This window comes from Cryptococcus neoformans (assembly GCF_000091045.1).
Source record: "Cryptococcus neoformans var. neoformans JEC21 chromosome 11 sequence".
In the NCBI taxonomy this organism is placed as follows: Eukaryota; Fungi; Basidiomycota; class Tremellomycetes; order Tremellales; family Cryptococcaceae; genus Cryptococcus; species Cryptococcus deneoformans.
The window spans coordinates 37,501-52,500 of NC_006680.1; the positions used below are offsets into that span (position 1 = coordinate 37,501).

At 49.5% G+C, this 15,000-nt stretch overlaps 4 protein-coding genes and 1 pseudogene across 4 annotated transcripts in view; 2 read left to right on the top strand and 3 right to left on the bottom strand.

Annotated features, from left to right (window-relative positions):
- Nucleotides 1–1,018, bottom strand: part of CNK00120 (hypothetical protein) — a 2,181-nt gene extending 1,163 nt beyond the window's left edge. Inside the window, exon 1 of the mRNA XM_024658014.1 lies at nt 1–1,018. This exon is cut by the window's left edge and continues 71 nt beyond it. Within this exon, the coding sequence (XP_024513764.1) occupies nt 1–633 (633 nt within the window). The 5' untranslated portion in view covers nt 634–1,018.
- Nucleotides 1,019–1,268: 250 nt separating this feature from the next.
- CNK00130 (thioredoxin peroxidase, putative) lies at nt 1,269–2,349 on the bottom strand. The gene is made up of 4 exons (XM_567781.2): nt 2,221–2,349; nt 1,802–2,141; nt 1,500–1,744; nt 1,269–1,433 (listed from the first exon to the last, which is right to left on the bottom strand). The coding sequence occupies exons 1-4, from the start codon at nt 2,284–2,286 to the stop codon at nt 1,383–1,385; spliced, it is 702 nt and encodes a 233-aa protein (XP_567781.1). The 5' UTR covers nt 2,287–2,349; the 3' UTR covers nt 1,269–1,382.
- Nucleotides 2,350–2,819: 470 nt separating this feature from the next.
- On the top strand, nt 2,820–6,718 carry CNK00140 (hypothetical protein). The gene is made up of 10 exons (XM_024658015.1): nt 2,820–2,917; nt 2,969–3,137; nt 3,251–4,506; nt 4,648–4,698; nt 4,772–5,065; nt 5,131–5,206; nt 5,284–5,422; nt 5,494–6,180; nt 6,249–6,452; nt 6,519–6,718. The coding sequence occupies exons 3-10, from the start codon at nt 3,322–3,324 to the stop codon at nt 6,571–6,573; spliced, it is 2,691 nt and encodes an 896-aa protein (XP_024513692.1). The 5' UTR covers nt 2,820–2,917; nt 2,969–3,137; nt 3,251–3,321; the 3' UTR covers nt 6,574–6,718.
- CNK00150 (hypothetical protein) lies at nt 6,685–8,279 on the bottom strand. The gene is made up of 2 exons (XM_024658016.1): nt 8,015–8,279; nt 6,685–7,942 (listed from the first exon to the last, which is right to left on the bottom strand). Exon 2 carries the CDS (start codon nt 7,860–7,862, stop codon nt 6,987–6,989), a length of 876 nt encoding a protein of 291 aa, XP_024513693.1. The 5' UTR covers nt 7,863–7,942; nt 8,015–8,279; the 3' UTR covers nt 6,685–6,986.
- Nucleotides 8,280–10,370: 2,091 nt separating this feature from the next.
- Nucleotides 10,371–15,000, top strand: part of CNK00160 — a 5,026-nt pseudogene continuing 396 nt past the window's right edge.

Sequence of the window (15,000 nt, forward strand, 5' to 3'; positions counted from 1 at the left end):
ATTCTCCCCATCCTCGAGCCCTTCGAGCCTCACCAAATCGCCGTACATCCTGTCTTCCGCATCCACCATCTGTTCTTCCGTCCCGTTCCACAGGGGACTCGCCGACGACGAACCGACGATCGGGGTCGGCCTGCCGAGGATAAACTTTAGCTCGACGAGGTGCCTGTGCTGCGGGGGGACGGCGCGGAGCGGGGATGCGGTCGAGCGGATGAGGGCGCGGCGGGCGCGAGACTCGGGGGTCGGCGTGGAGAAGACGTGCAGCATGAGGAGGGCGGGGCTGGTGAGGACGGCGTGGGAGGTGTCGCTGGGGTCCGGAGCGTACGCCGGGCCAGTGAGGAGGGGCACGTCCCATTCTTCCATCGGCCGGGCTGACCGCAGGCCTGGGATGATGCGCGGCGGGCTGGCGGGGCGGCCGGGGCGGGGCACGAGGCGGCCGATCGCGGGGTGGAGCCATGGCGGGGAGTAGTGCAGGGCGGCATTGTAGCGGTGATGCGGCGGAAAGGAGGCGCAGTAGGCGAGGAAGAGGTAGAGGAGGTAGGCGGCGGCGGCCACAAAGGGGAGGAGGACGAGGACGCGCCGGCGGGGCGGGGCGGACGGCCTCGGTTTTGGCTGGGAGGTGGGCAGGGGAAGCATGGTGCTGGTGGGTGGGTGGTGGAGATGGAGATGCTAGCTCCTTTCGTAGGCCACATCGTCCCCCCTGCCAGCGCCCGTCGATCGCCCATCAGCACTGTTTGTGCAACACTGCAGGCAGCGAGGCCGGGCCACAACGGTAATGCCAAGCCGGGCGGCAAACTCGCAGCAATATTCCGTTACCGTCATGTTTCACCATACACCAGGCGCGATTTGGGGTGCCTTCTTCCTGAGCTCTGACGTTGACTGTCGAGATAATAGGCCGGCCCCCCGAGACGGTGTCCCCCACGGACAAAGGGCGCAACGCAATAAACTGAACTGCGAGGGCGCAAAGGGGGGGCGCAAAGGAGGGGGACGAGTAGCGCAGGCAGGAACGACCAGTTGTCACCCCGTCGTTCTCTCCATCATCCACCGTCGCTCGATTCGGCACGCTCGGCACCTGAAACGTGACCCTGAAATGGCCCATACATCGGCCATCGCCGGTCATTGAATCGATCGCCTTCTTAATTAGCGCGGGCACAAGTCCCCGAGCCGTCGTAATCTGGTCAGAGGCCATGATGGGTCGTGAATGAATGGTAAAGACGGAACGCTTATATTCTGATCAAGCTTATAATTAGATACGATAGGCAGCATTTTTAGACGGAAACTGTAAACACGATTCATTTCTTTTGACAACCGGGAATCGACCACGGGAATCCCTCTTTTCGTCTTTTCTCCTCTTACAACTTGTACAGTAGCAACAACCGTGGTGTTTAAGCCGTGACCTCCTTCTTGGAAGGGTTGGATGTAAAGCGGAGGTAAGGCTACCAAAACGTATCAGCACCGTACCGTCCCAAGCCCACGCCCAATGCACAACGACCATGACTCACATAAACAGTCTCAACATCATCTCCAAACAACTGCTTCACCTCCTCGCCCTGTACAGACGGGTGGACGATAACCCTCTCCTCGACCTGCCCGGTCTTGGGATCGGGAATCCCCCAGTTGGCAGGCGTGGTGATACGGTGCTTGTCGCCCAGCTGGAGAGAGTCAATGACACGCAAGAGTTCGGGAAAGTTGCGGCCTGTAGACGCGGGATAAGCGAGGGTGAGGCGGATCTGTTTCTTTGGGTCGACTATGTACATTTTATCAGCACAGGCCATAACAAATATGTACTGTTGTTGATACTTACTGACGAAAACAGTCCTGACCGTAAACGGTATCCCCTTCTTATCCACATTCGTCTTATCAAGCTTATCCAGCATCCCATACAACTCTGACACTGTCCTGTCCTCGTCCCCTATAATCGGAAACTCCAACGCAGGGGCATCAGGCTTCAACGCATTGATATCCTTGATCCACCCTTCGTGCGAGGCAATATTGTTCGCGGAAAGACCGATGAGCTTGACACCCCGCGAGGCGAAATCGGCGTAAGAGAGAGCAACGGCTGAAAGCTCCGTGGTGCAGACGGGGGTGAAGTCGTCAGGGTGGGAGAAGAGGATGGCCCACGAGCCGTCGAGCCAGTCGTGGAACTGTCACAAAAGCTGGTCAGTTGCCGAGGAAGCGAGCGAGCGAACGAGCGAGAAATGGGATGGGGGAATTTGAACTCACTTTGATGCGGCCGTGCGTAGTATCCGCCTCAAAGTCGGGGGCAATATCACCAAGTCGGAGAGACATATTTATTCAAGAGATATGAATATAAGATGAGGAAAATAAAAAAAGGAAATGCGGAAAGAAGATGAGAGATGTGAATATCACTCGTCGCCCAGCCCACCGTTTATATACCCACGACTTGTCCCCAAACCCCCCATTCTTGAAGCCAAGAGATCTACGCAATACATCGCCACCGCCATCCTGCAAACTTACCGGATGGGAAAGCATTTTGTGATTTAAACTACCATGGGCATGTCACATATCGCGCCATCGGGCGGTCAATTTGCACATCTTGTGTTATTTCTCATAGACGTAGATCGGATCTTGTTTCGCTATATGAGAAAATGGTAATAATAACTAAATAAATAAACAAATCGCGGGCGGCGGTGTCCGAAACCCCGACGAACAATTTAAATAACCATTATTAAAAAAGGTGGAGGTGGAGGCGGGGTCTCCGCGGTTTTTCGGTCTAGCTCCAGCTTGATAAATTTTGACCGAAAAAAATAAATAAAAAAAGTTTACCGACAAAGCCCTATCAATGGTGGGTTGTATAATTCCTTGTTGCAGCAAAAGTAAACCCATTTAAAAGTGTTGAAATCCTGTTGGGAGCTGTATGGTTCACAGCAAGTTGTACCAGCGGCAGCTTTGGGTTAGAGTGAGTCAAGGAGATGGTTGCAAGATATGCTAATGCTGATATGTTTGACAGGACAGGTCAACAAGGTGCGACAAATCAAGCGGTATATCGATAAGACCTTTTTGATTTTTTTGATTTTTCATGATCCAAATCGCCAAAAGCCGGGCACATCACCAGGTTTATAGTCATAACTTGAAGAATCCAACGTATTAAAAGGAAAATAATCACCTGTCTTATAATAGTAAGTTGAGCACTTGCACTCGCTCGCACCATTTGGTTCCCAGTTCATGATCGAGCTCCCACTTTCCAACCTATGAAAAAAGAAAAAACCACAGCTGATACCAACCAATCCAGAGAAACAAAATAGCAATCGGGTTTCGTCTCCCCACGAATCACCACAGACAAAAAAGAAGGAAAGAAAAAGGATGTTCGAGTCCCACCTAAACTTAAACCCACACGGCGCGATTGGCCAGCCTTCACCTTCTATAGGTGTAATCGGCGAACAACCTCAAGCTATTGATAATCTCTCGCCCGCGCCCGCGCGACCGGCTGCACACCCTCGGCAGGTGGCAGCGGCCAGTCTATCTCAAGGACAATTAGGAGGTCGACCTAGGACGCCGATCAATCGTGATTGGGATAGGGATACGGATACGGATAGGGATAGGGATGTGGTGATGGGTGAAAGGAGAGAGCAAGCGGATGTAGAGTCGGATTTGACGAATTTGTTGGTGCAAACGCGATTACATCGGACGGGGCTCTTTTCCGATCGGGAGGTACACTCTCAGCCTCATTCCCATTCCCAGTCCCAATCGCAATCGCAACCACAATCAGAAGCACCCTCCCAACGCCAACGTCAATACCAATCCCAATCCCGATCCCAACCCCAATCACAATCACCATCACAAGGAAAGGATGATGTAACAGGAGGCATTGACGATTTTCGCAAACGTTGGGAAAGAGAGAGCCGGGAAGGTGGAAAGAGGTTTGATGAGGAAACTTGGGATCGGAGTCTCTTGGGCATGGGCATGGGTATGGGCACGGTGCAGAGGCAGGGAAGAGGGTCGCCTGCTCCTGGAGGCTTTGGTATAGGTCTGGGTTCGGGTTTGGGTTTAGGTGGAAAAGCGATGGGTATAGGAGGGACTGTGGGCGGGAGCACGCAGTCCAAGATGACTACAGGGACGTTTGCTGGTTATCAACCTTTTATGGGCAAGATCTCGCCCGTCTCTTCTGCTCAGTACCGACCTTCTCTCTCTCCCAGTAATCATCATCTCCCATCTTCGACATATGGGAATCAAGCACCGTCCCAACCTCAATCGTATACCCAACCTCAGACTCCAAGCCATACAGCGGCTCCCAATACTTTGGTGGCCGGGGCCGGGACCGGCGGGCAAAACGACACGACTGCAACCCAGATAACTCGCCACCTCGAATCCCTAACCATCCTCCTTAACCCATTGTTGGCCCAGGCCGATGAAGTAGAAAGGCTCCGTAAGGAAGTCGAGATGTGGAAATCCGAGTGGGCACGGGCGGAGAGGGAGAGGAAGAGGTTGGAGGAAAAGGTGGGTGGGATGGGCATGGAGTTGGAGAAGGCAGTTGGGAAGAGTAGGGATGTGAGTTTTATTTTTATTTTTTATTTTTCTCCTTACCGCTCCGCCTCTTATTCTTACCTTCCCCTCACCTTTCCTTTTTCACCGCGCCATCTCCAAGCGTGTACAATAAAATAGGAGTGAACTGATGCGTGTCGACTTTAGATTGCTGGACCATCGTTCACTGCGGTATTGATCGACGGAAACGGTCTTATAGTGAGTGCAAACCCTCCCAATCGAAGCTTTACGCTTGTCTTCTTTACAAGATGCTAAACGTCAAGATTCTTAGTTCCAAGATCCATACCTTCAAGCAGGGTTCAAAGGCGGTCAGCTCGCAGCCCATCATCTCCTCTCTTCCATCCCCAACCTCGCACCTGGTTCACCCTCCTCGAAGACCACTCATACCGGCATTATTGCGAAAGAAGTCACTCTAGGCCTTGATAGTCTTCCTGTTAATAATAATAAGGGGGGAGATGACGATGATTATGGTGGGAAGAAGACGGAAAAAGGAGGGAGAGAGATGGGGAGTGTGGTGGTCCAGATTTTCGTTAATAAACAAGGTCTCGGTGGGGCTCTTATCAAGGTAAGCACGCCGAATATGGGATTGCTATTCTGCGCAGTTCTGTACGCTGACAAGCAGGTATTTAGTCTGGTATTGTACCCTCGTGGAATGTATACGACCAGTTCTGGCAGGGTTTATCTTCCTCACACGAACTTTTCACAGGTGTGTTGTTCACTTTTCCCTTTCATGTTACTTTGTTCAAACCGTACTTTTACTGAAGTGAATTTTTTGGGAGATAGTATGTGACGTAGGGCAAGGTAAAGAAGCGTCCGATGCCAAGATCAGGGAATACCTCAACTTATACGCAAGTAATGCGCAATGCCGGTCTATCATCCTTGGTGCTTCGCATGATAATGGGTACGCCAACGTACTTTCCTCGTACGTCCAGATTCAAATTTACCGCCGTTGAGGCGCTAACGCGTCCATGCCAATCGCCATTCATATCTCAGATTGCAAACAGGATCACGTCTCTCTAATGTCGTCCTTCTCAAGGGTTACGCTACGCTCGCGCCGCAGCTCAAGACATACTCTAGCCGTGTCGTCTCTATCCCTGATTTATTCAGGCTCGAAAAAGTACCACCCCCTCTACCGTCTTTTACTTCTTCTACTACTGCCGACGTTGTCTCGTCTATCCAAGCGGGAGGTTCGCCCGACCTCCTTTCCGCGGTCACGGGTCTCGCGGGCGTATCCTTCTCCTCCATTGTTGCTAGTAGCCCAAAGGACAAAGAAGCCGATTTCGCGGGACCTTATGGCGCCAACGTCCGTGATAACACCAACACTGCAACATCAGCACGCAATATCAGCTCGGCGGATATAGGTAAAGCGAGGATAAGCACACCGAAAAGGGACGAGTATGAAGAGAGTGAAGAGGAGATTGAGGAATTCGAGTACGAATGGGGGAGTGGTGCTCAGTTTAAGGGAAGGTCGGATCTGGCCTCAGGGTTCGCTCCAGGTAGCGCGAAGAAGAAGAAAATCCCAGCTCCTTTTTCCCGCGAGGCAAATTTTTCTCGTGTAGGAGGAAAAGATAGGGAGATGGATGATGAATGGACAGAAATGGCGCCTAAGAAGAAGGTTAAAGGCAAAAGGAAGGAGGCGGCAGAGTATGTGCGGACTTTGAAACCTCGACCTTGCCATACGTGAGTCATACATTCCTTTCTTACATTCTTTGATAATACGATAAGGGCTGATGAGGTACGGGCGTAAGATTTTATTTGGGCCCGCGGGGGTGTAAGAATGGGGACGACTGTCAATATGGCCATGAGTATAAGCTCAATGCCGCCCAGCTCGACGAACTCGCCCGCCTGGCAAAGTGCATCATGTGCCCATACGTCAAGGATGGACGATGTCGATACTCGGATGATGATTGCGTCTATGGACATCAATGTCCCAACCCTGATAAATGTGTCTTGTACGTTTCACTGTTCTGTCTCCCAGGCGGGAGTAAGGGGCCGTTCACTGACAGCTGGATATTTAGCGGCGAAACTTGTAGATTTTACGAGTTGCCCAACGGACATGGCGAATTGAATTAACTCTCTTCGGTATAATAAATATTTCTACTTTTTTCCTTCCTTGATAAAGACTGCTACGGTATTATCGATCACCGTGCGTTTTCCCATCATCATTATAGATTATAAAACATTGCACAGTTGCATATAAATGCATCTCACTCTTCTATGTGAAAAATCACCTTCAATGGGATGTGTGAACGCGTGCAGAGATATCTGATAGACGAACGGTCTCGTTTCTGAAAAGTTGATCCACAGTTGAAGTGCAAATTCATTCACTTCTTCTCTTTGCTCTCTGCTTTTTCTTCCTTTTCCTCTCCATCAATTGATGATGCTGTAGGTTCTGCAGGTGCTGCAAGTGCGGCGACGGTTGTATCTTCGGATTTAGCCTTGTCAGCGATTTCTTGTTTAACGCTGTCCTTCTTTTCAACCTTCTCCTATGTGGTTTTATTATCGGCAGAAGGAGAGGAGGGAGGGGCAGAAGGTGCACATGTAGTGGTCTCGGTTTTGATATCAGTGGGCGGAACACTTGTCGCATCCAAGTTTGGAGGTTCCGAGGAGGGTGGTGATGGTTGTGCAGTAGATGCCTTGCTCTTCGCCACTTTCTCCTCCTCCTCTCCTTTCCCCTCCCCCTTTCCTCCCTTCTCTCCTTCTATACCCCCCTCCCCATTAGCCCTCTTATCCAAATAATCCAGCAACTTTTTATACACCTCATCCGCATCTTTTCGCGCTCTATCAAACATCTCCTGATACCGTTTCCCTGTTTCCGGTTCAGGGATGGTAAAGAAGGGATCGATGGAGGAGAGGGTTTGAGCGGAAGTAGAGAAGGAGAGGAGCGCGGTGCCGTAGGCATCAGCTGGCTCGGATGGTTCCGATACGGCAGTGGATGTGGGTACAGAGGCGGTGGCGGGAGGAGATGGAGCGCTTGAGGTAGCTAGGGTTTGGCTAGATTCCTTCTCTACGCTTGAACCCCCCATATCCGCTGTCGCCTTCGTATTTTCCTCCTTTTTGTCTGGCATGGTGCTCCCCTCGTCGTCGCTTGGCGCAGAAGACGTATTGTCGTCCGTCGTTTTGCTTAAATCTTCTTTATTTCCTTTTGATCTACGAATGCTCATCTCATTACTCGATCTCCTCGATTCTTCCCTTGAAGATGAGACTGAACGTCGAGAACCGTCTCTAGAGCGTGATCCAGGTGAACGTGAACTCGGACGTGGACGGGATTTACTACGTGATGGATTCGTTGAAGGCGGTGGTGATGAACTTGATAACTCGTCTTCTGATATCGATGTCGACGTTGATGAGTCCTCGCTCATTATATACTGTTGAGAAGCACTCTCCAAGCAGCAATGATGATAAGTTTATGGGATTCTCACTGTTCAGTAGCATCCTTCATCTATTTCATCAATGACAGTGGGGAGCGAGGGTTTTAATATGCTGCTGCAGTTATTGGGAGGTGCATACGTACGGGGCTTCAGTGAAGGGAGGCCAGGTGGAGTCGCTAGATGGTTACATTCTCCTTTCATATGAAGATATTATGACATAATTTTGTCATCCTTCTGGGTGCAAACTGGAAGTGTACGTCAGATTGGTGTAAATGCTGTAAAGCGGTCAGCGTCCAGCGGTAGTCTGGCAAAAGAGGGGAGAAAGGTATCTGTTAATTAAGCGTCCCTCTGCGGCTGGGAACGTTCGCTGAATGGATGAAGAGCGAGCGGGAGCGGACGTAGAGGGAACAATACAGTACATGTAATTAACTAAGACCCAATGAGTTTGATAATATTTACACTACTATCCTAGTGGGTGACTCAACCGTGACGCAGTGCATCGATGCCACAACCACATCACACCTCCGCCTCCACCACCACCGCCAGCAGCAGCAGCAACTGCCGGTAACTCAAACCCTGAAGGTATTAGCTCATATGCTGAAAAGGCACCAATGCATCCATACTTCATCTTTAAGGATCTGTACATCCGCCGCCGGAATAACCATGCGTTTATATCCAGATTCTCATATATCAGCACATCCCGCCAGTAACGCCATCCAGACGACGAATCCCTTCGTTTTCTATCCCTCCAGAACTCATTGCCAGCTCACCTGAGGAAATTTCCTTTGCGATCGACCCCTTCGAAGCTTTTTCTATCACTGCCCACAACAGTTCGCCTGGATTCGCCCTGTCTCCCTTGGATCCTTTACCAGAAGATTCGACTTTATGAATGTCAGATGTTGATGACGGTGTGTCAGTTTTCACCCTCTCTCTTCTTCCACTCCTCACTCTGTCACAGTTCGCACCCCTCGCCAGCCTCCTCTTGTTATGGATTCCGCCAATGTCGCCTTCTGATTTGTTTTGAGGCCAGACGAACAGCCGTGACCTGCTAGGTTATCTGATCCCCCTAACTGTCTTATCAACAGTCTCAGAAGGCCTGGCCGACGTACAATTGACGGTCCTCGAGAAGAGGAAGAGCTTCACGATGCTGGGTATTCCCATACCGTGAATGAGGACGATCACCAGAACGTTTATACGTCGTATGGGCTCCTCTCCTCCTTCCCCGTACCCAAATGGAGAGCATGATGTGAAACAATATGAGAGCGACGGAGGCTACAATGGCTATGAGAGTGACCTCGCACCCAATCAGAGCCCCCGTTACTGTAGATCCTCCTGACTCCAATCCTTCCGACTCTGCCCCCGCTCCAGCTTGTCGCCGACGACCTTCTTCCCGCCGATCTGTCTCGATGAGTACAAGTTCTGAGAATAAACTGTAGAGAGGAGGAGCCATGAGAACAGTGTAGACGTCTGGTAAACGGGCCTCGAGTGTTTCTGCATGTTAATGTGGGAGAGGTTATGGATATGTCAAGACTGGGATAGCAACAGGATCAGGCCCGTGAGTAATCTCTGTCCTTCCTCTACGTAAACTATTGCTGAGTATCAATACTTAGCTTGCCAAGTGCTGCCAACTACTAGTGTCTCGAGACGAAAAGTCTTGCGACTGCCCAGCCTATCAATCTACTCAAGATTGTGCACATGTTTCGCAGCACATCAATATATAAGACGTTTCCCAACGCCAGGCTTGAAAACCACACACGCGGGAACCTAGACATGGTCATACTCGTGCACTACCAGATTCGATAACTTCCTTCTCTTCTACTCCGTACAACAGAGCCGGAATGAGGCAGACACTATGAAGAACCAAGGAAGACGTGTTATGGTATACAAGAAAGCCGCAATCTCTGCGACCACATTACTCAATGATGTTCGGGCGGAAAAGTACATGGAGGAGGATACCGAGGATGAAGACAATGACGTTGGCGACGATCCTCGGTGCGGAGTCGGATGCGTGCATGATGTTTGCCGACAAACAAGAGAAGTCATCGTCCCCAACAAGCCTCCCTGACCACTTGCGAGCATTCTCTTGAAATATCTTTCTCTTACCCTCCGCTCCATTGCTCATGCCCACAAACTTCTCCATTTGGATGAAGGCGCGGGATACAGATGTAGCCAGCGGCTATCAGATCAGCTGCTACGTGAAGGACGTTCCTTTTCGGACCAATTTTCGAATTCTCCACACAATGAGTGCGGAGAAAATACGCTTTGAACTCGCCAGATGCCCCAGGCCTGGATGCTGCCGAGATACTGGCCGGCCCTGACCTCTCCTCTCATGGCTTAGCAGATTTTAAAAGCGAGATTGGCTTTTCAAGGACCGTCTTCGATCTGTACATATCTTTCGTATGCGCCCGGAGACGCACCTCCATGCATACCTTCCTTCAGTTGTTCTATTGGCAATTAGCTTAACGTGGGCTTTCGAGATACCTTTGTGTCCATCAGAACCTTCATTCACGCCTCCCTCGCCTTTCTTAAGCTCATTGGTTGGGGTACGGTCATGACATGTCTGAAGTGTGGCCGGAATTCGGAGACTGTCCTCCGGGAAGGGACCGTAATTCATTTCTCAGCCATTTACCTGTTCGCTGCCCATTTACCTGTTCTCGGCCCTTTACGTGACTGCTGGTTCTTTCCCTCCTGCTACTCTACAGATTGTCAACGGTCATGACCATCATTATGCTAACTACACACTTCTTTGCCCTTTCCGATACAGGAGCCGCAGTCTCTACTTGATCCCTCCATAGTAGCGGCACATCAGCTCAAATCTTATCCATCAGAAAAATATCGGGTTGTGTCGTTAAATGGTGGAGCGCGGGGTCCAGCCAGCTTTGCAACGTCCAGTAAGCTGCCCCACTAACCGAGACGTATACTCCAGCATACCGACCGATGCAGGAGAAGATTGAAGATTTGGACGATGAGAATAGGTGCAAGGAGTACTATGACGGGTTGAGTCAATTCTTACTTCGTTTAATCCTACGCAGCTAACAAGTATTTTTCAGAGTCATCAGGAAGAAAAAGATGTGCATGGTGGGTGGTATTGCTGGTCCGGTACACGCTGTCATCCGTTCCCCCCCAAATATCATGCCGACCTCGGAAGGACGAGATTATTTCTTTTCTCTTCTCCAATGCTTCTTCCCTGTGCTGCCCAAGGTAATAAGATCCAAGCTCTGAAGAGCACACTTGGCTGATATCACTATCAAGGTTTACGTTAATAAACAGATTTGTCGGGGGAATGCGGTTTGCGACTTCTTCCTGGTGACAAACTGCTTTTTGGAAGAAAAGGGAAAGTGTTTTTGCTGGGGCCCAAGCGTGAGTGCACAAACCACATTCGACTCAATTTTGGGGTACCAGTGACACGGGCCACCGTGTCGACGCACGAGCCCACTGTGCCACAGCCCACCGACGAGTCTTGCAGACTTTTACTCTTCTTCCTTCCACAGGAATACGTTATACATTGTACTTCCTCGCAGGATGAGAACAGCCACGACGCAAGTGGAACGGTTATGGGGCTCTCACAGAGACAGGTGACTATGTGGCTCAGATCTCTCAGATTGTCCATGCCAAATCGAAGATGACTATGTAGCTGACGATGACCTTCATGGATATTGCAGCAACCACTGCAAAACATAGCATACCACCAGTGCTAGTTTTGCCTGCACCTTGCCAACTATAACTGTCAACGCCCCTTCGGACGCCTTCTCGAACGCTACTACGAACGCTTCTCTTCTCTGGACTCCATCCGAACGCAGTGAGACACTGCCGTGTCTACAGTCGGTTGGCTCCTCTCTCGGAAACTACAGCACTGCTAGTCCACTCTTCGAGAACTCTGAACAATTAGACACCACCACTCCAGCTGCGCCAGCCATGTCGACCATCGGTGATCGATAATCACATCAATTCCCTAGCACCGCCTTCAAAGCGATTGAGATGGAGCTTGGAGTCATAAAGAACATAGTAATGTACTTCTATAAGATTGCTTTGTATTCTGCCACCATTGATAAGCGGTAGGTGAAACCGTAATTGTTTCGTATCCTTCTAATTACTAATGTCTGAATGTCTAGTTTTGCCCAGATCCTCTGTACTGGAGAAGCCATCCGAAAATTCAGAGATAGCGTGGCCGCCGCGGAGGGAATAATGACAGCTAGAGAATATGTGTTAGTTATGCTGGTGAGTTTTTTTTTTCTTTTTTTGGTTCGAGTGGTTATCATTAACTCTTCTGCGGACATTCACACTGATAGTACTTGTTGGCAAGACGATGATCTGGATGCTGCGGGCAGTCTACCAAGCTATGCTTCCAAGGAAAGAAAAGATGGTCGTCATCTGTCCACTGGTTGCCATCAAGTAGGAATTCTTTGCGAAGGCTCAGGAATTTCTCATACCATTGCACTACTGGGAATCAGGAAATGACCTTCCGACTTCAGAAGACATTCTGATCTTCTTATCTGTGGAAGAGATACCTAAAAAAGATTTCCAAGCTTGGTTAACAGCAAATGCTTATGCGGCTGTAAGTTGTACTGGTTAATAATGGAAAGTTTTTTCTGATATGCTCCTTCTGACAGGGAAGACTTGTGTATGAGGAAGTGCATCAAGTATTGACAGCGTCAGGATGGAGAGTTTCCATGTCTGGAATCAGTATACTTTCAATGTTCAGTATTCCAAAAGTTAGGAAGGTATTCCTAAAAATTATCACTGGAATTCTGTTCCATAAGCTCAACTGGTTGATCTCTATCTCCAATACATGCAGGGTTTGTATCAATACCCTGCCGAGACCAACGACAGTGAAGCCGATCCCACCGACTTTGTACCCAACCCTTACTTCGATAGCCATCATTCAGACCTTCTTGCCCCTACGACGATCCAGAGCATTCATGTCACTCCCACGAGCCCCACCTTATACATCCTCCACACAGAAACCGAAACTCTCTACCGCTCATTCGATGACACCCTCGACTCTGGTTGTTTCACCTCCGACCTGCAGGCCTACCTGCACGTCACGCCCCTGGTCCCCCGGGACAAGTGCGATCCAAGCGAGGATGATGTGGTTGAATGGAGTTTGCAAAGAAAGACCCCATTGAGGTGGAGAAACAGGCATATTCGGGAGATCACAGGGAAAAAGAGGTCATGTCAGAATTGCTGCCAGGCTTTGAGCCTTTAGCAAGTCACCTGGTGTATTCTCTAAACGTGTGGTTTGCCCTGGCGAAGCTACACGACACACAGGTGAAACTCTTTAAAGCCATGGATGACGAGCTTTTGGCATTTGGGAAGACACTTCGAGCTTTCAAGGCAAAACCGACGTCTGACAGCAGCTGCAAGTCGCAAAAGGATCCACATTTCTTGACAAGCCTTGGGTATGGAAACTCCCAAAACTCAAACGATGGATCACACGCTATCTTCAGTTCAACCTTTCGGGCCTACTGTTGGTTATATCACGGAAATGGTCAGTACACTTACATCCGTCCGAAAAGACTGCCCCCTGCTAACATTTTGTTTGATGGTGTGGCAGGGTGAATTGCAGCACACGAGCTTGAAAAGACCCTTGCGAAGTATCGCACGATGATCAGTCATGCAGTGTAAGCTATCGGCTCTTGCTGGAATTGAATGCGTAACAATTTCCTCAAGCTTCCTTTCCTTACCTATTTTACTTTCTAAACCTCTAACCTCTGCCATACCTCATAAAAACATGACGACTTTGTCAAACAACCCTGAAGAAGAGAGCTCGGATTACCAGACTGACACCGCTGGCGGCAGATCGGTCAAAACATCATCCTGGGTAAGGCAACCCTCTTTCAAACCCCTTCCTTCACTGCCCTCCAACACACCCACTTCCTCCCTCTCTTTACAAAATCCAGGAGTTGGAGATCAGCCCCCTCTTGCCGGGATTTCAATTCCCTCAGCCGACCCTCAAGCCCTTCTCCCCTCCAGCAACCTAACCTCCACCCAAGACGCCGAAGCACAGGATGATTCTGAGCTTTTGGCGCATTCCCTTTTATCTTGGGCGATCTGCGGTAAGTTTATTCAACTGCATGGTTCCGAGTACTACTCATTTAATACTGGATAATTCAGCAACAGTCGAGGTACTCCTCGCAGTCGTTTTGCTTGGCCTGACATGAAGGGCCGTCAATGGCGACCCAATCCTTAAGACGTGAGTTTAGACCACTTGTTACTGGACAAGTCACCCAACCAAAAAAACACCAAAAAAACACCAAAAAAAGAAACTGAAACTAAAGCTCTCCTGATTTGAATAATAGGGCCATCAGAGCCGTTAGCCTTGTTTCTATTGTTTGGTTTGGCTATCGGGCCCCAGATGTATACAGCAAGAGGGGCTTGGAAGCCGAAAAGGACTTTGCGAGGTAACTAAAAAAGCAAAAAAGGCCGATAGCTAAGACCTGTCTTAGTTAATTGCCCACGTCGTGTTCCGGGTAAATGGGTCAAATCGGCCTCTTGATGCATATGTTATGTAAGTTATTCTTCATCATTACTACTTCACATCATCTTTTAACACTCACTGCCAAGATCATAAACTGATCATCATCCATGGGGGGAAATGTCCTGACCTAAGTGTTCGCGAAGGCAGATATTTCTCTGATCCCTTGGTGAGAATCTCAAACACATTCCCTAGGCCCTTGCCATATATATTGCCGTTCTCATACATTTCTACAATTATTTTACTTCGGAAGAAAAAATCGGCAGGGATAGTGTCCATCTGCTCAGGCCGGTTTGCGAGGATTTGATCTCGGACTCGATCAGCGAAGCAGCTTAACTGCTTAATCATTTCATCAAAATTGGTATCACCGCCAGTTGACCAGGCATCGGGGAGGTAATGGTTGATTTCCCAGTTGTGTAGTATGTGTAAAGCCGCTGTTATAGCTCTGGCAGCTACTAACCACTGCCATCGATGGCATTGGAGAAGAAAGCACAAATATTAATACTGGAACACAATAGAAAGAAACTGGCTTGTAATGGTTTTTGTTTCTTTTTCTTTAGGTAAACCCCGAACTCACGGTTCGATATTCCGACAGAAGGGTTTCATCGATTTGAGGTTGCTCAGGACTCTGTCCCGACTGTACGCGCTGCTCAA